Source organism: Pan troglodytes, chromosome 23 (assembly GCF_028858775.2).
Source record: "Pan troglodytes isolate AG18354 chromosome 23, NHGRI_mPanTro3-v2.0_pri, whole genome shotgun sequence".
Lineage (NCBI taxonomy): Eukaryota > Metazoa > Chordata > Mammalia > Primates > Hominidae > Pan > Pan troglodytes.
This window is the reverse complement of record NC_086016.1, coordinates 43,242,259-43,267,632: the sequence shown is the minus strand read 5'-3', so window position 1 is coordinate 43,267,632 and position 25,374 is coordinate 43,242,259. Positions and strand designations below refer to the sequence as shown.

Here is a 25,374-nt window from a genome sequence, read left to right as displayed (position 1 = left end):
TTGAGGTGGGAGGATGGCTTGAGCCTGGGAGGTCGAGGCTGCAGTGAGCCGTGTTTGCATGGCTACGCCCCGGCCTGGGCGACAGAGTGAGACCCTGTCTCAAAATAAAAAATAAGGGAGGGCTGGGCATGGTGGCTCTCATGCCTATAATCCCAGCACTTTGGGAGGCTGAGGCAGGTGGATCACCTGAGGTCAGGAGTTCAAGACCAGCCTGGCCAACATGGTGAAACCCCATCTCTACTAAAAAAATATATAAAAATTAGCTGGGCACGGTGGCGGGTGCCTGTAATCCCATCTACTCTGGAGACTGAGACAGGAGAATCACTTGAACTTGGGAGGTGGAGGTTGCAGGGAGCCCAGATCAGGCCATTGCACTCTAGCCTGGGCGATGAGTGAAACTCCGTCTTAAAAAATAAATAAATAGATAAAATAGGCTGGGCACGGTGGCTCACGCCTGTAATCCCAGCACTTTTGGAGGCTGAGGTGGGTGGATCACCTGAGGTCGAGAGTTCAAGACCAGCTTGGCCAATATGGCGAAACCCCGTCTCCACTAAAAATACAAAAAATTAGCTGGGCGTGGCAGCGGGCACCTGTAATCCCAGCTACTTGGGAGACTGAGGCAGGAGACTCACTTGAACCTGGGAGGCGGAGATTGCAGTGAGCCGAGATTGCAGTGAGCAGGGAGGCGGAGATTGCAGTGAGCTCCACTGCACTCCAGCCTGGGTGTGACAGGGTGAGACTCTGTCTCAAAAATAAATAAATTAAATAAGGGTAATTGAGATATCCATCACCTTAAATATTTATCTTTATGCTAGGAACATTCAAATTTTTCTCTTCCAGCTTTTTTTTTTTTTTTTTGAGAGTCTTTCTGTGTCGCCCAGGCTGCTGTGCAGTGGCGCAATTTCAGCTCAGCACAACCTCTGCCTCCCGGTTTTCAGCGATTCTCTTGCTGAAATGAGTGGCCTCTAGAGTGGCTGGGACTACAGGCGTGCACCACCATGCCCGGCTAATTTTTATACTTTTAGTAGAGATGGGGTTTTGACATGTTGGCCAGGCTACTCTCAAACTCCTGACCTCAGATGATCTGCCTGTCTCCGCCTTCCAAGGTGCTGGGATTACAGGTGTGAGCCACCACGCCCGGCATCTTCTAGGTATTTTGAAATATATAATAGATTAATGTAAACAATAGTTACCCTGTTGACCTATTGAACACTAGGTCTTATTTCTTCCAACTTTATACTTGTCTCCATTAATTAACCTTTCTTCAGCCTCCCCTCCCTCTACCTTCCAGGCCTCTGGTAACTACCAATCTACTATCTTTATGAATTGCCTAATACTTTCTTTGAATCATACCAGCAGTGGTGTCACATGCCTGTAATAGCAGGTACTGTGGAGGCTAAGGTGGGAGGATCACTTGAGGCCAGGAGGTCAAGGTTACAGTGAGCTACGATTCTGCCACTGCACTCCAGCCTAGGCGACAGAGTGAGAACCTATCTCTTAAAAAAAACGAAAAAAACAGCAAACTTTCATGTAATTTCAAAGCACTTCTATGAATGGAAAGCTGACATTCCTTACAATAAAGGAAATAAAATAGTGTTACTGAATTATTATTTGATGCTGTTGCTGTTTAATGGCTCTGAGCCTGAGGCTTGCTCTCCCTTTGTTAAAAAGTCCCCGTCACTATGCTAATTTTTGTATTTTTTGTAGAGAAGGGGTTTTACCATGTTGGCCAGACTGGTCTGGAACTCCTGACCTCAAGTGATCTGCCCGCCTCGGCCTCCCAAAGTGCTAGGATTACAGGCGTGAGCCACTGGCCCTCAACGTAGAATTCTGTGTTGTTTATGTTCATGTTTCTTTGTCATCCATAACCATGTCACACGTCCACCTAGAGGGTTGTACAAGTCAGGGATTTTCCTGACACTTCTGAGCCCCCAATAACCCTTGGAGGCCTCTTGATTTGAGGACTGGCCTCCAGGTCCCACCAACTACAGCCAGAATGGGTCCAGCTTTTTACAAACAAAGCTCAAGTTAAGTCTTGGGGGCCAGGCGCGGTGGCTCACGCCTGTAATCCCAGCACTTTGGGAGGCCGAGGTGGGCAGATCACCTGAGGTCGGGAGTTCAAGACCAGCCTGACCAAAATGGAGAAACCCTGTCTCTACTAAAAATACAAAATTTGCCAGGCATAGTGGTGGACGTCTGTAATCCCAGCTACTCCGGAGGCTTAGGCAGGAGAATTGCTTGAACCCGGGAGGTGGAGATTGTGGTCAGCTGAGATCGCCCCACTGCACTCCAGCCTGGGCAACAAGAGCGAAACTCCGTCTCAAAAAAAAGAAAAAAGTCTTGTGATGCTCTGGTAGTTCAAATCCACCAGGATGAGGCTTCACTATGGGCCTCCAGGGGTCTCTCTCCCGCTAACTCTTCTCTTCTTTCCGCTGCAGCGCTGCCACTGGAGTGACATGTTCACGGGAAGGCTGCGGACCGAGATCCCACCAGCCCTGGTAAGCGAACAAGCTGCTCTTCCCCTCCACGCGCAAGGCCCTCTTTGGCAATTCCCAGGGCTTTTCTCATGCTTTATTCTTTCTGGAGCCTAAGATTAGCCCTGTGGGTGACTGAGCTGCTGGAATGGAAGCCCGGCAAGTCCAGCATGTGCCCTGTGTCCTGACAGGAGGGGAGGGTGGGAGCACAGGGACTGACAGGGGAGGAACCCTAAGGGTGGGGACTTCAGGGAGGTGGGAGAGCCGAGACCATGCACTCCTGGGTCCTCCTGAGCTGCTTGGCTTGGTTGACTGTGGATTTCACCCCAATATGATTGCCCCACCTTTCCTGGCAACCCCTTCCTGCACCTCGCAGTCCTGCTCCTTCATGAATTCTCTGCACACAGCCCATGTAGCCGTCCCCATCTTTCTCTGGCTCCTCCCTTTCTCCGTACCACTGTCTGCTTTGGTTTGTGCCCGTCATGGGTGGCTTCCCATTTCTTCATTCCCAGGGCTCAGACTGGCTTGGGTCGAGTTCCCAGTCTCTGAGTGCGTATGTGTGGAAGGAAATAGAAAGAGGCAACACAGAACACAGAAAGGCATGCCTGGCCAAGGGAAGAGGGCAGGGCTGGTGGTCGGCAGCCTCTCAGTGTGTCCTCCTGGCACGGGGCTGCACACGGCAGGCCCTGAGGGTGCAGGTTTCTGGTCAGTGATGAGTGTGCACATTGATGTTACTGAGCCCCTCACCCTGGTTGCGCCCAACCTCCTTTTATTTTTTTTTAAAGACAGGGTCTTGCTATGTTGCCCAGGCTGGTCTTGAACTCCTGGGCTCAAACAGTCCTCCCGCATCAGCCTCCCAGGTAGCTGGGATTACAGGTGCGTGCCACTGCACCTGGCTTGTGAGGCTAGGATTTGGAATGTAGGTTAAGAAAATTCATTTCTGGCCAGGCATGGTGGCTCACGCCTATAATCCCAGCACTTTGGGAGGCCGAGGCGGGCAGATCGCTTGAGGTCAGGAGTTCAAGACCAGCCTGGCCAACATGGCAAAACCCCATCTTACTAAAAATACAAAAATTAGCTGGCATGGTGGCACCTGCCTGTAGTCCCAGCTACTTGGGAGGCTGAGGCAGGAGAATTGCGTGAACCCAGGAGGTGGAGGTTGCAGTGAGCCAAGATCATGCCACTGCACTCCAACCTGGGTGACAAAGCAAGACTCCGTCTCAAAAAAAAAAAAAAAAAAAAGGAAATTCATTTCAGTGATTGCATGTTAAAGAATTTCAAGTTAGTCCAGGCGCAGTGGCTCACGCCTGTAATCCCAGCATTTTGGGAGGCCAAGGTGGGGGTGGGTGCGCGTGGATCACCTGAGGTCAGGAGTTGGAGACCAGCTTGGCCAACATGCTGAAACCCTGTGTCTACAAAAGTACAAAAATTAGCTGGGCGTGATGGCAGGGGCCTTGTAATCCCAGCTACTCAGGATGCTGAGGCGGAAGAATCACTTGAACCTGGGAGGTGAAGGTTGCAGTGAGCTGAGATTGTGCCATTGCGTTGCAACCTTGGGTGAGAGAAAGCGAGACTCCATCTCAAAAAAAAAAGAATTTCAAGTCAGAAAAGATGGTGAAGATAACTCTCTTTTGCATACTCACTGTGGAATTCTCACTGTGCAAGTTTTGCCTAAATTTTAGCATTTCATTTCCCTGAGCTTTCAGAAGGTATTCTTTTGGTTTTTGTTTTCTTTTACTTGACCCTGTAGGAATGGGGAAGAGAAAGTATTCTTATCTCTATGTTCCCAATCGTAAGAATAAATCTTAAGAGGGGGATAAGAGAATTTGGGGTTAGAAGATGGCATGTGGTGGAGTAGGCACAGGGTGTTTGAGCAGCTGTGGCTGCTTCAGGGCTAGAGGTCAGTTGAGGCCAGATCGCCAGGGGCTAGGCTTTTTTTTTCTTTTTTTTTGAGGCGGAGTCTCACTCTGTTTCCCAGGCTGGAGTGCAGTGGCACGATCTCGGCTCACTGCAAGCTCCGCCTCCCAGGTTCATGCCATTCTCCTGCCTCAGCCTCCCAAGTAGCTGGGACTACAGGCGCCTGCCACCTCGCCCGGCTAATTTTTTGTATTTTTAGTAGAGATGGGGTTTCACTGTGTTAGCCAGGATGGTCTCGATCTCCCGACCTCGTGATCTGCCCGCCTTGGCCTCCCAAAGTGCTGGGATTACAGGCGTGAGCCACCGCACCCAGCCACCAGGGGCTAGGCTTTCTGTGGGTAGGGCAACGAGAGGACACATTGCCTTTTGCTTACTGAGTGGTGGGAGGATGGTAGAAACTGCCTCATCTGCCATATCTGTGGCCAGGGTGAGGGCAGAAAGTCTCCCTTCCACATTCCTGCCCCCATTGACCACCTGCTCAGCCCCATTTCTGACCCAGTCTCTGGCAGAGCCTCCTCTCTGACCATTTCTCCTGGTGGGGTGAGGGAATGTAGCTCTCCCCAGCCCAGGAGGTTTCCAGGAGAGCTTCAAATCCCTCTGTCAAAACTGATCCTGGCCGTGGCTTAGAGATGGCCACCTCCATCTGCCAGTCACCACCAGAAACCCTGGAGGCATTTGTGGTTCCTCCCTCCCTCCTCCTGCACGAACAGGGAACCACCAGCTTCTGCATGTCCCCTGCTCCATGAACAGGCAGCTCCTCTCCCACACTTGTCACACCGGCCGGCAGGTCCCCTCTGTTGCCAGTGTCGCTGCCTCACACTCCTGGGTGGGCACTCCAGCCCCCCTTTCTGTGCATCTGCTCACCTCAGGTCTGGGGATGTTAATTCCATATCCCTCAGCCACCTCAAAGCCCACTGCTCTCAGGCTGAGGCTCACAGTCCTTGGCCTGGCATTCAAGGCACTTGCCTGATCTGACCCCTCACTTCCCTTCCACCCAAAGCCCATGCCACGGCTTCTTCTGGAGCCTACCCACAGCTTTCCTCCAGGCTCACAGCCTGCTGCTTCATGCTTATGTCTCTCTGCTCCTGTTTTTTCAGCTGCCTGGAGTCTTTTCACGTTGACTAGCTGATTCTCATCCAGACTAAGTCCAAATGCCACCTCTTACAAGGAGCCTTCCCGGGCCACTCCAGGCATACGCATCCCCCACTCTCCAGCTGTTAGGAGCCCTTTGCAGGGTTTCCAGTCTTAAGAATACCGAAATGGTTTGTGTCTGTGCTGGTTCTGCACCAGCCGGGGTGTCCTTGGAAGGCAGAGCTGGGCCTGGCACAGAAGCAGCACCCAGCACAGAAGCTGGGTGTCTATGAAACTGACACGAGCTTCCTCTGTGCCCAGATCTCACTAGGGGAAGGACTCATCACAGCTGGGGCTCAGCTGGTGGAGCTGGACTTAAGCGACAACGCATTCGGGCCCGACGGTGTGCAAGGCTTCGAGGCCCTGCTCAAGAGCTCAGCCTGCTTCACCCTGCACGAACTCAAGCTCAACAACTGTGGCATGGGCATTGGCGGCGGCAAGGTGGGTGTGGCAGCCCCCTCCCCGCAGAGTCCCCTGGTCCATCCACATCCGTCTGACATATGTGCCCTGGCCCTTGGCCACCACCATCTGGGATGGTCAGCCGTTGTTTTCAAAAGAGAAAGGCCTCAAAGGCAACAGCCTGTGGCCGGAGGGTAGAGGCGTCCATGAGGGTGGGGTTGCCAAGCAACCATCCCCATTTCTTGGGTTGGCTTGGCAACGCAGAGGGAGTGCTGCTGCATACCTGCTCCAGCCTGCTGGCTCTGCAAAACTCACGGCTTGGGGCATCCCTATACTCACTGTACCCGCAGAGCAGCTGGTAGAGCCTGGCACATAGGCAGAGGGAGTCTGAAAAGAGGAGCATATGCTCAGGGGGGCACCGTCACAGCTCACCTTTATTCCTAGACAGGGCCTTGCCCAGGGGGGTGTCCTCAGGCAAGGTCAGTGTAGAGCTTCATGTTGGGCTGGTCAGTGTAGAGTGGAGCTTCTTTGCTTCCCAGAACCTGCATCAAGGGCGGCCTGCCGTATTATTCTCTTCCAACTCCATCCCAGTGCCTTTAGACCCAGGGTTGGAGGACACTGAGTGCCAGGCTGCAACCCCTACACACACTTTCTAACCAAAGGGAGAAAAGGGCTGGGGACACGGAAGTAACAGCAGTTGGGGATATCTTATTTGAATATGCAATACCTTAACTTTTCCCACCCACACTGAAAGGTGGCTGGTGCCATCCCAGTTTTTCCACATGACTCAGCATAGGCTTAGAGAGATGGGGTGGAGTGGATCACATAGCTAGTGCTGTGAGGCCCATGGAGCCCCAGGCTGAGGAGCTGGAGTGGCCTCCCCTGCAGAGGGTGCCTGTGTCCCTCGGCCTGACGTGAGGGTGAGCAGGGGCAGGCTCTGTGCCTGCCTTAGCCAGCCCTCCCCCAAGTCCACTTGGGCAATAAGCTATCCCTGTGTTAAGATGTAAAAATGGGCTGGGCACGGTGGCGCAGTGGCTCATGCCTGTAATCCCAGCACTTTGGGAGGCCGAGTCGGGCGGATCACCTGAGGTCAGGAGTTCGAGACCAGCCTGGCCAACATGGTGAAACCCCATCTCTACTAAAAATACAAAAATTAGCTGGGTGTGGTGGCAGGTGCCTGTAGTCCCAGCTATTCGGGAGGCTGAGGCAGGAGAATTGCTTGAACCCGGGAGGTGGAGGTTGCAGTGAGCCGAGATGGCGCCACTGCACTCCAGCCTGGGCAACGAGCAAAACTCCGTCTCAAAAAAAAAAACAAACAAAAAACAAACAAACAAACAGAAACATATAAAAACGTTTGCGTCAGCACAGAAAGCAGGTGTGGCCCAACCTAGAGTGAGTGGCATACGCTGGGAGAGCCAGAGACTCTATCTAGCAAAATGCTTCGGTTTTCCTTCCATTACTTCCCTTCTCCTGCCCAGCAGTGCCTGGAAACTGAGGCTCAGGGAGCTTTCCTACTGGCCAGGAGTTGTCTGGCCTGTCCTATACTTGTAATGGGGTGAGTTGGGGAATGAGTTTTGGACCCAGGGCCAGAGGGCCTCCTGGGCAGACAGGCCTACCCTGGAGTTTGATTGATGGTTCTCTGTGCCTCCCTGACCACTGATTTGATTAGGTCTCTGGGTCTCGGCCTTGCTGACCTATGCCTCTTGGGAGCTCAAACGCCATGGTCTGGGTGTCTAACCAAGGCCTGCAGGTCCTTTGGAATCTTTTTCTTCTGGGCAGTGTGTTTAGTGTGGTTTCTGTGCCATGCACCATGAGAATAGAAGGGCCCAGAGGAGTTGGCGGGGCAAGAGGCATGGCCCTGTGCTTGAGAACTCTCCATACCCAAGTTGGACTCCTGCAGGAGCTAAGGCCATCACCACATGGCCTCCAGGGAATCTGGGAGAATGGGGGTGACCTAGCAGTCGGCTGCTGCTGCTGAGTAGCTTCCTCAGAGGCTGGTCTTTGGCAGAAGTTTGATGTCTCTACCCTGAGTGTGTGTGTGATCATGTGTGCGTGATCCACCATCACCACCGTGGAGTCAGGCAGGTGCTGGCTCTTCTGTTCCTCAAGGACGGCTGTGTGCAGTCTCATGCCAGGAGTTAGGCCAACCCACCCGCCATGTGCGGCTTTGCTAAATACTTACCGGGTGACCTTGGCCAATTCACTCATCTCTCAGAGCCTCAGCTTCCTCATCTGTAAAGTACGGCCAATCCTGCCTGCCTTCCAGGCTGGGGTTGAGGTTGAAACAAGAAAATATGCCAAGGATGCCCAGGCCCTAGCAGGTGCTCTGCAAACATCAGGTGTTCTGCAAATATCACTTCTCTCGGTGCACTCGCTCGTGATTCTTTTATGTCGCATTTACCATGGGCTCTGATTCCCATCGGTCAGTCTCCGTTTTTCAGTGCTTTTCCTAATGGTGTAACCAGGGTAGAAGCTACTTCCTGGCACCACACCAGGGACAGGGCAAACTGGGTGTTAGGTTTTTACCACCAGCAGGCAAGCTTCTGCTGTGCCTGGCCAGCTTTTAGGCACAGGCAGGTGTCAGACAGGTTCGTCTGGACCGTGGACTTGGCAGCTGGCTCCCTTGGACATTGTGGAGCGTGGAAGAGAAGCTGGAAGATTTGGGCTTTGGTCCAGAGTCCACCACTTGTTTATTGACCATAAGAAAGTTTCCGTTCCTCTTACCCTGAGTTTCTTCAGCTGGAAAACGGGAGCCATGATTTTCCCACCTAGCAGAGGGCCTTAGACAGTGAAGTGAGCTGACTAGGAAGTCCTTTCCCTGGACCTGGCTGAAAGTTCATCCACTCCATGTGGTCTCTCCCTTTCCTGAGTAGGGCTTGGTCTCCCCGTCTCGAAAGTGAAGCTAAACCTCTCAGGCTGGTGTGACACAGCATTAGAGATAAAAACCTTGTGTAACTGAAGTGCTGGACATATTTAAGGTGTGACTGTTGAGCTGTTAGCAGTCCTGCGTCCCCTGACCTGCACCGATGGGTGGCGTGGGATGTTGAAGAGCAGTTCAGCGGCAGTGGCCACCCCGCTGGGAGAAGGGGCTCCTGCCCATGACCAGGGCCCCTTGCTTTTCCCCACAGATCCTGGCTGCAGCTCTGACCGAATGTCACCGGAAATCCAGTGCCCAAGGCAAGCCTCTGGCCCTGAAGGTCTTTGTGGCTGGCAGAAACCGTCTGGAGAATGATGGCGCCACTGCCTTGGCAGAAGCTTTTAGGGTGAGTGGTTTCTGTCCATCCTGCCCCTGCAGCCTTGAGGTGCACTCGGCATAGTAGGCTGACAGTTCTGGATGCTAATCCCAGGGCTGGCACTCAACCAAGAGACCTGGGGCGTCACGTGCCCTCTCCAAGCCTGTTAACCCATCCGAAAATGAGCCAGGATTCCTGTCGTGCATTTCTGGAAAGGTGTGTGACTTTCCGGAAAGGTGTGTGTCTGGCTCCCACTGGTGAGCCAGCCCCTGTGGGGCTTCAGGCCAGGCAGGCCACTCTGACCAAGGAGTGTCATCTGCCAGGCTCAGAAGTGGTGAAGTGAGATGGTGCGAGTGCTGACAGTAGCCTGGCCCAGCCCCTGGTGTGGGGCACAGAGAAGGAACATACCAGACCTCCAAGACAGGGAGATAGGCAGGGGCAGCCGCAGGGCTCAGGTGCCAAATGACGTGCTCTCAGGTGACCTTGTCCCCACTCCTCTTCCACTCTCCTCTCCCCATCCCCGCAGGACATTGCTGAGTCCCCGATTGTGAGTGCCAGCAGAAGGCTACACTTGCCCCTAACAGGACTGAAAAGTTTGGGGTCTGTCTCCCTCCTCTCTTTCCTGTTTTTTTTGAGGCAGAGTCTCATTCTGTCACCCATGCTGGAGTGCAGTGCGTGATCTTGGCTCACTGCAGTCTCCGCCTCCCAGATTCAAGCAGTTCTGCCTCAGCCTCCCGAGTAGCTGGAATTACGGGCACCCGCCACCACACCCGGCTAATTTTTGTATTTTTATTAGAGACGGGGTTTTACCATGTTGGCCAGGTGGTCTCGAACTCCTGACCTCAAGTGATCTGCCCGCCTGGGCCTCCCAAAGTGCTGGGATTACAGGCGTGAGCCACCACGTCCGGCCCCTCTTCTCTTAATTTAAATGTTTTCTTCAGCAAACAGTATCCTAGGAGCATTGCTCATACAGGCCGGAATGTCCTGGCTGCCCATCGAGGCTGTCTGTAGACACCCTTTGCCTGCTTCAGTGCCAAGTGGACATCGCAGAGATCTGCCTTGTGTCTCCCTGCACCCCTGGCTGGAGGGGAGCTCCTGCTGCCTCCTCTGGAGCTGGTGGGGGCCTCACTGCCATCTTTGGATCCCTCCCTGCCCTCAGCCTGCTGTCCTCAGTGCACTGGGAGGAGGGGGTGCGCTGTGGTTGTGTTGAGCCTTCATAGGTGTCCTCTGGTGGGCTTAGAATGGGGGTTCTTAATCCCCCCCAGTATGTGGATAGAATTCAGGGGTCTGTGAACATGGATGAGGAAAAAATAACATCATTATTTATTACTAATGTAGCTAAAATATGTAGTGTGACCTTTGATTATAAATGTAGACAATAAACCTCACAGCATTAGAAAGGCCTGTGACTACCCACATAACAAACAAGCACATGTAGTCCCTGAACCCAAAAAAAAAAAATTTTATTGAGGCAGGGTCTCGCTCTGTTGCCCAGGCTGGAGTACAACAGTGCAATCTCGGCCCACTGCAGTTGAAGCTTCCCAGGCTCAAGTGATCCTCCCACCTCAGCCTCCCGATTAGCTGGGACTACAGGTGTGCACCACCATGCCCACCCAGTTAATTTTTGTATTTTAGTAGAGATGGGGTTTCACCATGTTAGCCAGGCTGGTCTCAAACTCCTGACCTCAGGTAATCCACTCGCCTTGGCCTCCTAAAGTGCTGGGATTATAGGCATAAGCCACTGTGCCCAGATTAAAATTTTTAAAAAAATAAAAAGAAAATATTGTGACTTTATCCCCAGTGGAAATCACAGGTATTTCATATGAAGTTATAGTTACTGCTGATATATAGAAATATTTCTCACTACATCAAAATTACAGTAATAGTGGACCCACCCCTAGATCTTGTTATTTGGTGCATTAACAAGAAGTTTGTATATCACTACAGCATGCGTTTGGAGTTTTTTCCTAAATGTTTTGATAACTGTTCCAACTGAGTTGATTTCCTTTGTAATTCTGTGTAATTTATCTTAAAATTAAAAAAAAAGGCCGGGCGTGGTGGCTCACGCCTGTAATCCCAGCACTTTGGGAGGCCGAGGCGGGCGGATCACGAGGTCAGGAGATCGAGACCATCCTAGCTAACACGGTGAAACCCCGTCTCTACTAAAAATAGAAAAAATTAGCCAGGCGTGGTGGCGGGCGCCTGTAGTCCCAGCTACTCGGGAGGCTGAGGCAGGAGAATGGCGTGAACCCAGGAGGCGGAGCTTGCAGTGAGCTGAGATCGGGCCACTGCACTCCAGCCTGGGCGAAAGAGCAAGACTCCGTCTCAAAAAAAAAAAAAACAAAAAACATTTTTTGAGGAGGGGACCCAGGGGCTTCACCAGACTGCCTGAAGGGTTCATGGCACAGAAAATACTAAGAAGGCCTGACCTGGAGTGTGCCCAGGTTGGCCTTCCTTTATTTATTTGTGGACCACCTGCTCCCCCCATTGCCCTATGCTGCACTGAGCACCTGAAGATAGCAGAAGGTTCCTTGGCACAGTTAAGCCAGGCCAACCCTCAGTCCTGGGTCACAGTGGAGACTGGGACATGGCCCTCTCCTCCAAAGCTCAGGGGTCGATGGGATGCAGACGGAATATAGGCTTTGAATGTAGGCAGGATGAGGACCACCGTGATAGAGGAGGGACCAGGTGCTCCGGGAGCACAGAGGAATGCACACTGGACCGTGGCTGGGGGAATCCAGGAAGCCTTCCTGGGAGAGGAGGTGACCAAAACAAGAGCCCTAGAACTCACATGAGTTAGCCTGTCAAGAAAATGCTGAATGGCCGGGTGTGGTATCTCACGTCTGTAATCCCAGCACTTTGAGAGGCCGAGGAAGCTGGATCACCTGAGGTCAGGAGTTCAAGACCAGCCTGGCCAACATGGTGAAACCTCCATCTCTACTAAAAATACAAAATTAGTCGGGTGTGGTGGCGCACGCCTGTAATCTCAGCTACTCAGGAGGCTGAGGCAGGAGAATCACTTGAACCTGGGAGGCAGAGGTTGCAATGAGCCAAGATCATGCCACCACACTCCAGCCTGGGCGACGGAACGAGACTCCGTCTCAAAAAAGGAAAAAAAAAAGAAAAAAGAAAAAGAAAATAAGGAGGCAGAGAGAATGGGTATCAAAAGGCCAGGCTGTGATAGGGCTGCATGGGCCAGGGAACACCCTCCTCATCCCTAGAGAAGGACGCCATGTCGAAGGGATTATGTTGTGTAGGTGGGTGGGCTAGGAGGGCCCCTAAGAAAGAAAGGTCACATGGAGCTATGTCATCCAGAGAAGGGGCATGAGTGCCTGCCCACCACAGCCAGGGTCCCCACTGTGCCGAGGACACCAGACTGAGAACAAGAAATCGACCTGCTGGATCTAGAGCTCTGTGACCCTGGGCAAGTCACTTCGCCTCTTTGATCCCTAGTCTTTTCTCTGGTGGGGATCCTATCCCAGGCAGTAGGCCTCCCTCAGGAGGTTGTGGAAAGAGTCAGATGCAGCCATGCCCCAAAATCCCACAGACAGGCCCCTGCCCTGTGCTGGCGGCAACCCATTGCTGTGCCTGCTGTGTGGAATTGCTCTCCTGCCTGCTGGATGTCACCTGGCACTCGGGGCCACCTCCACTCTCTGCCTCCTCTTCACAGGTCATCGGGACCCTGGAGGAGGTCCACATGCCACAGAATGGGATCAACCACCCTGGCATCACTGCCCTGGCCCAGGCTTTCGCTGTCAACCCCCTGCTGCGGGTCATCAACCTGAATGACAACACCTTCACTGAGAAGGGCGCCGTGGCCATGGCTGAGGTGAGGCGAGTGTGGCAGAGCCAGTTGGGCCCCGCCAGATAGAGGCTGGCTGCTGTCTTTCCAGGGAAGCCGGGGCTCCGTTTAGCAGGGACTCCTCTACCCCCTGCCTGCCCCCTGGGTGTGTGCCCCATGGCTCCAGCTCTTTGAACATGTCCTGAACAGGGTTGCAGGTCCCAAGGTAACCCACGCCCTCCTCGGGCAGCTCTGATTCTTCATGCCACCTTCTCCTGAGCCACCTCTGCAGCCCCCAGCGGCTGCCGCTGGTTTGTTCTCAGGCTGCACAGAAGCAGACTGCTCCCCACATCTGTTTTCCTGGTTGATTTGTTCAGCAGCTGTTGTTTGTTTTGTTATTTATTATCACTTTTTGAGACGGAATCTTACTGTTGCCCAAGCTGGTCTTGAACTTCTGGGCTCAAGTGATCCTCCCACCTCAGCCTTCTGAGTAGCTGGGATTACAGGTGCCAGCCACTGTGCCTGGTCCAGCAGCTGTTTTTTGAGTCCCCATTTAGTGCTTGGCTTTGTACCAAGTGCAGGCCACATGGGGTTGAGCCAAAGACCCCGCCTTCAGGGAGACCCTAGCTCAAGGAGGGAAGGAAGCTGCCAGTGGTAACAGTGCTGGGCTCTGAACGCAGTGGCTTCTTGGCTGCCAGGGCCCCGTGGCCCCACAGAAGGCTAGTCCGGCTGCCTGTGTGTTAGCAGAGATGTGTGCAGGTGTTGGGGAACACGCCAGAAGGAAGTTCAAATCAGACTTAGGGCAGGCTTCCTGGAAGAGATCACATTTTGGCTAAGTTGTATAGGGCAAGTGGTCTTTCTCTGGACAGAGGGTGGGGGATGGGTGTTTCAGGCAGAGGGATCAGCTTACGTGTGGAAGACCCGGATGCTCAGCAGGCGCCTTGCTTGGTTGGTCTCAGGAAGAGTTCTGGCCGTAACGTGGGGAGGGGTGGAGGAGGTTTGGCCAGGGGCCCAGAGGCCAACAAGGAGAAGATGGCAAAGCTGGTGACTTGCAGAGGAGGACAATGCGTGGTGGCTGGCGTGGGATGTGACCGTGTGGGGCCCCCGGGGCTTGCTGAGGGCTGGGGTGTGGTCTGCACCCTCACTCTGGACCCTTGCTTCCCTCTCACAGACCTTGAAGACCTTACGGCAGGTGGAGGTGATTAATTTTGGGGACTGCCTGGTGCGCTCCAAGGGTGCAGTTGCCATTGCAGATGCCATCCGCGGCGGCCTGCCCAAGCTAAAGGTGCCAGCCTGGACGCCTGACGTCCTCCCTCTGGGGTCTGTGGGTGGTGGGGCGGCTGGGGGCACAGGGGTCTGGTCTGAAGGCAGGTGGGCCTGCGTCCATATCCCAGCTCCTCCACTTCGGGCCCTGTGATGCTGTGTGAGCCTCCACACCCCTCCGAGCCATGGTTTCTTCATTTGTAAAGCGGGAGGCAGGGAGTGGTGTACATCACTGTCGTGTGATTTAAGTAAACACAGTACGTGACTCATCGTTGGCTGCAGGGCATTATTTTTGTTGTTGGTGTTATTCTTCCTGCCCACTTTGCCCCACCTGGAGGACAGAGCCTGCCATATCCTCACTTGGGGAAACTGAGGCATAGAGTAGAACCTGGTGTCCTGGCCCAGGTTTCTGCCTGCCTCCAACCCTTCCTCTTATTTTCAGGAGCTGAATTTGTCATTCTGTGAAATCAAGAGGGATGCTGCCCTGGCTGTTGCTGAGGCCATGGCAGACAAAGCTGAGCTGGAGAAGCTGGACCTGAATGGTAGTCGGATGGGGGAGGCCTCTGCACAGGTCTGCTAGGCTGGCCCTGGCACCCCGGCTGACTGCTCTTCCCTCCCCTTGAGCAGGCAACACCCTGGGAGAAGAAGGCTGTGAACAGCTTCAGGAGGTGCTGGAGGGCTTCAACATGGCCAAGGTGCTGGCGTCCCTCAGGTAGGGAACTCGGGGTGGCCCCGGAGGTCGGGGTCAGGCCATTCCTTTCTTTCTTTTTTTTTTTCTTGAGATGGAGTCTTGCTCTGTTCCCCAGGCTAAAGTACAGTGGCGTGATCTCGGCTCACTGCAGCTTCCACCTCCTGGGTTCAAGTGATTCCCCTGCCTCAGCCTCCCAAGTAGCTGGGATTACAGGCACCCACCACCACACCTGGCCCCTTTATTTGTTTCTACTTGTATTTATTCAGAAATGTTGGGTGCACTCCTGTTATGTACTAGGTCATACACTAGGCATCAGGGCTATAAGGATGGGACAGTCAGGGTTTCTGTCTCGTGGGGTGGAGACAGAATGAGTTGTCCATTCAACAGAGGAGCTCGTACGGGCTGAGCGGGTAGAGAGTGGTGGAGTTGGGGAGGCCTGTAGAGTGGTGGAGTTGGGGAGGCCTCTGAAGGGGTGAGGCCAGATCTCATCCTGATGTGGTGGGGCCTGGGGAGTGATGGGGGTGGGAGGTGGGGGCAGCCAGAAGGGGCTGCACTCGGGATTGTTCTTAAGATGCTGACTCTAGAAAGGAAGAGACCGTGGGGCCTGGGGAGTCTACCTGGAGGCGAAGGTGGGTGGCCGGGGAGCGGCCATCTCCTGGATCCAAGTCCGGTTGGGCCATCAGCATCGGGCTCCCTGTGCCCCTCGCATCTCCAAGTCGGCCTCATTCGTGTGTCAGATACTCAGTCGTGTCTCCTCGGTGCTAGGCCCTGAGCTGAGGCTAGGAACTGGGGACTCCGAGGTGGGCTGAACCTCACAGGTCCCACTGTCCCTGGGAAATGGTCCAGCCTTCCTGTGGGGCAAGGACACCCCTACTCTTGTTCCTCCCCCACACCTGTAGCTTCCTGAGGTCATGTGGATGTGGGCGCCCCTGCCCTGGCATCTCAACCTGGGCAGTGTTCCTGCCAAGCCCTGGGCTCTAGGTGTGACAAAGCTGTCTTCGTTTTCTGTCTCTCCATGAAACCTGGGGCTCCTTGAGGTCAGGGACAAGATCTGATTTTTTGTTTTGTTTTGTTTTTTTGTTTTTTTGTGGGGGACGGAGTCTCGCTCTGTTGCCCAGGCTAGAGTGCAGTGGCACAATTTCAGCTCACTGCCAGCTCCGCCTCCAGGGTTCACGCCATTCTCCTGCCTCAGCCTCCCGAGTAGCTGGGACCACAGGCGCCCGCCACCACACCCGGCTAATTTTTTGTATTTTTAGTAGAGACGGGGTTTCACCACGTTAGCCAGGATGGTCTCGATCTCCTGACCTCATGATCCACCCACCTCGGCCTCCCAAAGTGCTGGGATTACAGGCGTGAGCCACCGCGCCTGGCCGATCTGATTTTTTTGTGTCCACAGCGTGGATTTCCCTGGTGATCCACCTGCCCCTGCCCTGGGAGCAGGTGCTCCCACCCCACCAGGCCCTCTCCCGCCTGGCTGAGGTGAGGTCTCTGGGCTCATGGAGCCAGGCCTTGGAGCCAACCTGGGCTGCTGGGTAGAGAGGATCTGCTTCAGCCAGCTCTTTCTGCAGTGATGACGAGGACGAGGAGGAGGAGGAGGAAGGAGAAGAAGAAGAGGAAGCAGAAGAAGAGGAGGAGGAGGAAGATGAGGAAGAGGAGGAAGAAGAGGAGGAGGAGGAGGAAGAGCCTCAGCAGCGAGGGCAGGGAGAGAAGTCAGCCACGCCCTCACGGAAGATTCTGGACCCTAACACTGGGGTGAGTTTCTATCATCTGCCACAATCAGAGCCCTGGTCCTGAGAACGTGAAATCCTGAGGCACTTTCACAATGGGGTAGGGGGTGTCTCCTTAAGCACAGTAGCCACAAACATTTTTTTTTGATTGCATGATATTGAGTAAAAAAAGGAAAATGGTCCCAGTGCAATGATAGTTACCTATATTTCTTTTTCTTTTCTTTTTTTTTTTTTTTTTTGAGATGGAGTCTCACTCTTGTCACCCAGGCTGGATGCAGTGGTGTGATCTCGGCTCACTGCAACCTCTGCCTCCCGGGTTCAAGTGATTCTTATGCCTCAGCCTCCCAAACAGCTGGGATTACAGATGCTTGCCACCACGCCTGGCTAATTTTTGTATCTTTAGTAGAGCTGGGGTTTCGCCATATTGGCCAGGCTGGTCTTGAACTCCTGACCTCAGGTGATCCACCCTCCTCGACCTCCCAAAGTGCCGGGATTACAGGCATTGAGCCACCGGGCCCAGCCATAGTTACCTATATTTCTATTTACCCCAATATAAATGTCTGTTTACAAGTAGCAGTGCTGCTGCATTATGTATAAGATATGCATAAGGATTTCTGAAAGAATAAACAAATAAGCATAAATAGAAATTCTGATTTTTTTTTCCCCACCCACCAGAGGATTGTCTTGGTGACCCTTAGGAACCACTCCCCCATTCCTGGGATGGTGGCTGGGCCATGACCTGGCTTGGGCACTTGGTGTCCCTTGTCTGGCCCGGAGCTGGTGGCATCAGGGCTGCCACACCTCCAGTTCATTCATTTGCATTCCCTGTCAGGTTCCTAAGTAAAGCTCCTGGAGAACTTGGCTCTGGACAAGGACTCCCCATGCTTACGCTGAATTGGGCTGCTTCTCTGGTTTATGGAAGCAATTAAACAAATGGCTAGGTTCGCCTCAATTCAGGTTTTTCTCTGGGCACCTCTGGTGCTAGCAGGGCTTACCCAGGCTGGACTGTAGTTCTACGGGGACCCACTTTAGCCCCCATGTGCCTCCGTAGTCATTTCTGGGGCACTGCATGTCATGAAGAGGATCCACTTGGCCGTAGCAGGTTTTTTGAGTCCCAGGGAGGTAGCTTCCCCCTCACCCCAAAGGCTCCTGGACCAAGAGCCATCCAGGGCCAGCATCTCTGGGTGATGTTGATAGATGGGAAATGCAGCTGAGTGGGAGGAAGAATTCTAGACTTTGAGCCTAGATGGGCTGGAGTGAAGGGTGGATGTGCTGGGTGTGGGGATGGGCACAGCTGTGTCGGGGAGTCTGGGGTCCGGAATTCTCCAGAGCCTCTGTGCCCCTACTTCCCAGGAGCCAGCTCCCGTGCTGTCCTCCCCACCTCCTGCAGACATCTCCACCTTCCTGGCTTTTCCCTCTCCAGAGAAGCTGCTGCGCCTAGGGCCCAAGAGCTCTGTGCTGATAGCCCAGCAGGTAATAACCACCCCTCGACCCCCACGCTGTACGGCTGTGGCTTCTGGAGCTGTTAGAGAAAAGGGACGAACAGCTCAGAGACCTGGGGGTGCCATGCTGTCAGCTAGGGGCAGGGAGGCTTGGCCTGCCACTGTTACAACACGCGCAAATGTCCAGGGTATTTATAAGCCTCCAGGGGTTGCAAATGTTCCCTCCCCACTCAGCCTACAGAAAGTGCAGCCTGCCAGTTCCCATGCTGACTGCGGTTAGGGAATTTCCTTAAGACCCTTGCATGTGCCCACCCCCTCCTTGGCTTCTCTCTGCGTGTTCCGTCAGCCCAGCTGCTTCGAGAACAACTCTGTTGCCCAGGGCTCCTTTGGAAGTGACGTGCCTATTGCAGGACGGGTGCCCTCACTCCAGCCTCACTTGTTGGTTGGCTCATTCATTCATTCATAGATGATCTTCGGGGCATCCATTTTCTGTCAGGCACTGTATTTGGGCATGATTTTATTTAACCCTCTTGGCAACATGAAATGTAGACTCTGCTGCCCTTACTTTATTTTATTTTATTATTTATTTATTTATTTAATTTTTTTTGAGACGGAGTCTCACTCTGTCGCCCAGGCTGGAGCGCAGTGGCACGATCTCAGCTCACTGCAGACTCTGCCTCCTGGGTTTAAGCGATTCTCCTGCCTCAGCCTCCCGCGCCCAGCTAATTTTTGTATTTTTTAGTAGAGACAAGGTTTCACCATGTTGGCCAGGCTGGTCTCGAACTCCTGACCTCATGATCCACCCACCTCGGCCTCCCAAAGTGCTAGGGTTACAGGCATGAGCCACCGCGCCCGGCCAGCCCTTATTTTGTAGATAAGAAAGCAGAGGCTCGGAGGTTACAGAGAAATAAAACGGGCCCACTCTCAGAGTTGGCTTAACATTTCCGCCAATTGCTTTGTTAGGTTTTGCCTGTATTCTTTGTTTCTTTTAACGTGATAAATCAGATGTTGTAAGCCTTTCTGTGGCCTATCACTTTGGTTTAGCACCATTCATCACTTTCTTGTGCCCATAAAACTCTTCTCAGGATTTTTATTGCAATGTGTGGATGTAGCACTTAAAAGCCAGGCACTGTTTCTGACGTTTTTTCCACTTTGCCCTGTTGTGAGGTTGAGGTAAACGTTTCTGCATGTGAGTATTGTCTACATGCTAGATTATTTCTTCAAGTTCAGTTACAAGATGGGGACCACTGGATCCCTGAAATGATTTTTTTTTTTTTTTCTGAGACAGTGTTTTGCTTTGTCACTCCGGCTGGAGTGCAGTGGTGCAATCACGGCTCAGTGCAACCTCGACCTCCTGGGCTCAAGCAGTCCTCCTGCCTCAGCCTCCCAAGTAGCTGAGAATATAGGCGCACACCACCATCCTTGGCTAATTTTTTTCCTTTTTGTTGACATGGGGTCTTGCTATGTTGCCTAGGCTGGTCTCAAACTTTTGGCCTCAAGCCATCCTCCCACCTCAGCCTCCCAAAGTGCTGGGGTTACAGGCATGAGCCGCCGCACCCGGCTGGGATGATTTTTCATCCTTTTTCATTCACTCATTCATTCCCTCTCTATGTTGCATATGTGCTTGCTGCAGGCCAAATCCAAGCCAGACTCTGAAGGGACAGCATGGGGTAAGGCAGGACCTGTTCTTGCCCGCCAGGGGCCTTTGTACTGCCCAGGCCTCTCCTAGCTAGCGTCAGAGCCCAGGTACCTCTCCACCATGTGCCACAGGCCAACCATTGTCTCTTTTGTCCTCAGACTGACACGTCTGACCCCGAGAAGGTGGTCTCTGCCTTCCTAAAGGTGTCATCTGTGTTCAAGGACGAAGCTACTGTGAGGACAGCAGTGCAGGATGCAGTAGGTAATGTGGGCTGGGTGAGACCTGGGTGCCCTCTGTCCCTTGATGCTCGCGGGCCCCAGGTATCCTTTGTGGTTGCCGTAACTCGTCAGCCCCAGCGCTCTTATGGGAACTGCTCTTTGGCCACCTGAGTTTTTCCTCCATCAGGGTCCTGCCGTGGAGCCGGCTGGGTGCTCTTCTCCCTGTTTTTCACCACTGAGAAACTGAGGCCTTTCCCAAATCCACACAGCCATGTACAGTTAGAACCCAGAGCCCGCTCTAGGAAGTCCAGATAGTCACATCTGCAAGCCCAATGGACACAGTTCTATCGGGAGGAGGGATGGTGAGAGCCGAGCCCTTGTCCACACCTTGGAGCCTCTGTGCTCACGTCCACTCTACCTGGAGGTTCCTTGCACAGAGGACACCTTTCCCCATAACATTATGGGGGCTTCCTTGGAGCACCAGCCCACATCCCTCCAGCCCTATCACAACCCTCTCCCCACCCTGTCTGTTTCCTCCATTCCAGCACCTGTCACCTTCCACCCTGTTTCCATGTGCTTGACTGAGCCTCCACATCTAACGAAACCTGGGCCAGTTCCGGTTAGGCAGAGGGGAGGAAGGGCCCTGAGGCGAGGGGGACGGTTCCTGGAAAAGATAGAGAGGGGTGGAAGGACATGTGGTGCCTCTTCCCGGCGTGGCGTCGAAGCGGGGAGGGCGGCTCAGTGGGAAATGAGGCTCGGAAGGAGGTGGGGGCCAGACACAAGCCTGCTCCCTGAGGGCCCGCCCGTGGGCATTTTTGGGAACAAGTTGCCCTAGTTCTGTTTCCCAGGAAGCCTAGCACAGTCCCTGCACATCCCCTCACCCTGCCAAAATAACCTGAATCCTCCCCAGTGGTAGCCTGCCTCAGGAAATCTCCATTCCCACGGTGTGAGGTGGGCACAGTGGGTGTCATCCCCATGCCCATTTTATACCTGAGGCCAGGATGGGCAAGGGCCAGAGTGTCACAGCTGGTAGATGGACTGAGCCCATCCCCTGATGCCAACTGCCATTCCCTCTGGTTCCTGTGTCTCTGCCGTCCCTCTCGTGTTCGCCTCTTCGTCAGGGCAAGGAGGCAGGCGAGCCTGTGTCTGCACCGTGTTGGGGGAACCCTGGGTGCCTTGGCCCAGCCCTCTGCCGTAGCCAGCAGCCTGCCCCTGCTGCTTCTGCCCTACAGATGCCCTGATGCAGAAGGCTTTCAGCTCCTCGTCCTTCAACTCCAACACCTTCCTCACCAGGCTCCTCGTGCACATGGGTCTGCTTAAGGTGAGGCTGGAAGGAACAGCAGGCCCGGGAGGGAGGTGGGTGGGGTCTGCACAGAAGCTGCCCCAGCCATGCCCGCCAACCTCCCTCACCTCGAGTCCTGAGCCGGCTCGCCCACTGGGCCCCGAGGCCTGGGTCTGCCCCAGCAGCCTTGGTCTTCACGATGAGATTCCGGCTGGACTCAGTTGTGGGCACTATCAGCAGAGTCTGGATGGTGGAGTCCAGGGGCCCCCCAGGTGACTTTGAAGCTCACCCCGCCTTTCGCTGTGTTCCCCTCAGAGTGAAGACAAGGTCAAGGCCATTACCAACCTGTACGGCCCCCTGATGGCGCTGAACCACATGGTGCAGCAGGACTATTTCCCCAAGGCCCTTGCACCCCTGCTGCTGGCGTTCATGACCAAGTGAGTGTGGCCTTGTCCTTCTGCCGGTGCCTGCCCTCTCAGGCTTCTCTGGCCAGGTCTGAAGGCGCCCGGTTCTGGGAGGCCCAGCCCCAGCCCAGCCAGCCTGCTGGCCCCGCTCAGGTGCATGAGAGGCCCTCATGCCTCCTGGGCTCTCAGCATCTGCATTGGAGTCTCACCACCCTTGGGAGGCCCACTCCCCTCTGCCCAGCTGAGGACAGTGGGGCTCAGGGACAGTGAGAGAGGAGACACGCGACGCCCCCATTGTGCAGATGAAGAGCACTGGCTTGGTTAAGGAGTTTCCCTTGGTCACACACTAGCAAGAGGCTGGGCCAGTGTCCAGACCCATGTCTGCTGAGCGAGGTGCTGCGGTTGGTGACATCTCTGGAGTGGCTTTTTGTCCACATTCACAGCAGCGCAGGCCAAAGGGGCCTGGTCACACCAGGCTCTGCAGCCCCGGGCCCTCTCCTGGGGACACACATTGCCACGGGAGCTGCCAAATGCCCAGCAATGTGTGAACCTTGGCCTTGTTCTGGAGGGTCCTGGGGTGTCCCGGGGCATTGATGGGGTGATGGGCACAGTCAAGTAAGAGAGGCAAGGCCCCACCAGAGAGGGGTCGGGAGGCTTGCCCTCTGAAGGCCCTGTGTGGCCCCTGGCCAACCTGTGGCCTTCATCAGGCCTCAGTCTCCCCATTTGTCCAACCAGGGGGTTAGGTGAGATTGTCTCCAAGCGCCCTGACCAGCCACACTTCCAGTCAGTCGGCGCCATCCGGGGACGTGGGGCAGGCAGAGGAGCAAGAAAGTCCCTTTGCTGGGGGAGCCCAGAGCCCACCAGCTGAGGCAGGATGCTTGGTGCATGTGGGGAGGCGGGGCTGGCGGAGCGTGAGCGGCCCCCGCTGGCCTCCAGCACCCAGCTGGTGCTGCGGCAACCCTGTCCACTCCAGCATCTGCATGGCGCTGCCTCCTTAGCCAGGCCTTACCTTCTGGCCGCATTTCCCCCACACCAGACCACTCCTTGGGCTGCAGCTAGACTGGCCTTGGTGAATGACAGATCTCACTGTTCCCCTCCTCTGCCAGGTGCTAGGTAGAGCCTCACTGTGAATCTCGTGGCTGGCCACAGCCTCACCCCAACCCCACCCCACCCCACCCCAGCACAGTGTGCTCTCCCTGAGCCCCTTTCCTTAGCAGTGCTGTTGCTGCAGTGCCGAGCTTTGCCCATGCTGTCCAGAGCTTTGCCCATGCTGTCCAGAGCTTGTTTGGCCAGTGGCCCCAGCCCCTGCCTGCACCTGCACCTGAGTCCTTTGTGTCCTTCCTGCCCCTTGGTCAGAGTAGTTCCCTCTGTATCCCTGGCAGCCCCTGTGCTATCCTAAGCCTGGGCATGTGCCTCTTGCCCTTGTTGGTCAGAGCAAAATCCCTTTTCCCAGTTTGTTGTCCAACCTCCAGCACAGGCCTCAGTCTGCCCCCTGGGTCTTGTCCAAGGTGACTGATTAACTATGTAGTGACATGCACGGACCCTCTTCCCTCAGCTCCCAGCCAAATGGTCTGGGATGCCCGGCCTGGCGCAGATCCTGGCCTGTTCATTGGCTTCAGGCCAGAGGTGTTGTCAGGCCTGGTCCTGGCTGCGTCCCGCACTTGCCCAGTCCCCCAGAGTCTTGCCTCAGTTTCTTCCTTTGCAGTGAAACTAATGATATTGAGGGCAACAACAGCCAGCTCAGGTGCAGTGGCTCCCATCTGTAATCCCAGCACTTTGGGAGGCTGAGGCAACTGGATCACTTGAGCCTGGGAGTTCAAGGCCAGCCTGGGCAACATTCGTGAAACCCCATCTCTACAAAAAATACAAAGTTAGCTGGGTGTGGTGGTGTGTACCTGTGGTCCCAGCTACTTGGGAGGATGAGGTAGGAGGACCACCTGAGCCTGGGAAGTCGAGGATGCAGGGAGCCATGATTCCAGGACTGTACTCCAGCCTGGGCAACAAAGAGAGGCCCTGTCTCAAGAAAAAAACAACCAGCCTGGTGCGGTGGCTCACGCCTATAATCCCAGCACTTTGGGAGGCCGAGGTGGGAGGATCACGAGGTCAGGAGATCAAGACCATCCTGGCTAACATGGTGAAACCCTGTCTCTACTAAAAATACAAAAAATTAGCTGGGCATGGTGGTGGGCGCCTGTAGTCCCAGCTACTCGGGAGGCTGAGGCAGGAGAATGGCGTGAACTCGGGAGGCGGAGCTTGCAGTGAGCCGAGATCGCACCACTGCACTCCAGCCTGGGTGACAGAGCAAGACTCCGTCTCAAAAAAAAAAAAAAGAAAAAAAAAGCAACCAAAAAAACAATGGCTAGCCATTTACTTATGATCCAGATTGGACTCTAGTGGGCCAGTCCTATGTGGCCACTGGCAGCCAGTGAGGATTCCCTGGCCTATGTCTGCTGGAAGGGCCCTTGGAGAGCCTGGCTGAGTGGGGCTGCATTCTGGCCAGCTCTGGGCTATGTGGCGTTGGGTGCCTGGCTCTCTGAGCCTCTCGCACCTCCCATCCCCACCCACAGTGTGCAGAAGGCAGAGGGCTAATGTCTCTCTTGCTGAGTCGTTGTGCAAATTAACAAAAATGAGTCTGGCACCAAAATGGCCCCCACACTTGGAAAACAGGCCAAGAGGCATCCACCCACCTGCTGACCCTTCTTTCCCCGCAGGCCCAACAGCGCCCTGGAATCCTGCTCCTTCGCCCGCCACAGTCTGCTGCAGACACTGTACAAGGTCTAGACTCAAAGCCTCTCCCATCCCTTGGCCTGGACCAGTGAGCTGGGGAGGGACTCGGATGAACTGAGGCACAGCCTACGCCATTGCCTTGGACAGGATTCTGGCCAGAGGCAGGGCAGGTCTGTGTCCCGTGTGTCCTGTCAGTCCCCTGAGTATGTGTGTGGGTGTGGCGCATGTGCAGGTCTGTGCCTCCTGTCGGGATTTGGGTTTTAACGTCTCTCTGCTGGCCCAGCCCTGCTCTGTTGTGGGGAGTTGGCCCCCAGGGGAAAGGGCTGTGAGCTGCCCAGCCATTAAACTCACCTCCACCTGAGGGCGCTCTGCTGATCTCCGCCTGGGCCCTGATGGCCATCCCCACCCACCTGCCTTCCGGCCTGGCTCCCTGGCGGAGCCAGAACCCAGGGAGTTGCCCGCGTGCTGTCCTTCCCTCTGTGTTGTGATTGGGCTGTTTCCTGCCCTGCCTGGGGCTGCTTCTCGTCACCAAGCCCTGGTCCTGCGGCAGCTGTCACCCCTACCATCCATACCACTGTGCTGACTGCTCAGCCTGAAGAGCAGAGAATGCCATGGGTGGGACTGTGGGGGTTGGATCGTGGGGTTGTTGGCAGAGGGCAACCCTGGGCCCCACACCGTGTGGACAGGCAGACACCAGATTGTCCAGGAGCAGGAGCTGCTGGGACTGCGCTGGCCCCGGACCTAGTGGGCCTTCTCCTGGCTGCTGAGATGTCGTCTGTGACTGGCCTGGCTGGAGGGGGAGTGTTGACAACCCAAAGCTGTTCTCCAGTCTGGGGAGGGAGGGGCAGGGTCCCCAGTGTCCGAGCTGCATCTGGACGCTGCTCTTAAAGGACCTCCTGGGGCAGGGGAGCGGTAGGGTCTGGACTGGGCAGATGCTGTATGACCTCCCTGAGCACCCGTGACTGCCCCATGCTTTCCCCTTTGTGCTCTGTGTGTGTCTGGGCTGTGCCCGGGGGCTTCACAAATAAAGTCGTGTGGCAGCTTCA

At 54.7% G+C, this 25,374-nt stretch overlaps 1 protein-coding gene across 17 annotated transcripts in view; it reads left to right on the top strand.

Annotated features, from left to right (window-relative positions):
• The window catches only part of RANGAP1 (Ran GTPase activating protein 1), a 56,732-nt gene extending 31,358 nt beyond the window's left edge, over positions 1 to 25,374 (top strand). For 7 of the 17 annotated variants that reach the window (XM_009438487.5, XM_001169029.8, XM_063807919.1 and 4 more), the window contains exons 4-16: positions 2,439 to 2,498; positions 5,784 to 5,963; positions 9,050 to 9,184; positions 12,825 to 12,983; positions 14,107 to 14,220; positions 14,641 to 14,740; positions 14,826 to 14,910; positions 16,458 to 16,641; positions 17,970 to 18,089; positions 19,856 to 19,958; positions 21,148 to 21,236; positions 21,513 to 21,634; positions 24,313 to 25,374. In XM_009438487.5, coding sequence (XP_009436762.2) covers positions 2,439 to 2,498; positions 5,784 to 5,963; positions 9,050 to 9,184; positions 12,825 to 12,983; positions 14,107 to 14,220; positions 14,641 to 14,740; positions 14,826 to 14,910; positions 16,458 to 16,641; positions 17,970 to 18,089; positions 19,856 to 19,958; positions 21,148 to 21,236; positions 21,513 to 21,634; positions 24,313 to 24,382 — 1,521 coding nt within the window. In that variant the 3' untranslated portion in view covers positions 24,383 to 25,374. The remainder of the gene's footprint in view (positions 1 to 2,438; positions 2,499 to 5,783; positions 5,964 to 9,049; positions 9,185 to 12,824; positions 12,984 to 14,106; positions 14,221 to 14,640; positions 14,741 to 14,825; positions 14,911 to 16,457; positions 16,642 to 17,969; positions 18,090 to 19,855; positions 19,959 to 21,147; positions 21,237 to 21,512; positions 21,635 to 24,312) is intronic. The other 10 variants (XM_054675546.2, XM_063807921.1, XM_063807923.1 and 7 more) reach the window with 4 other exon arrangements.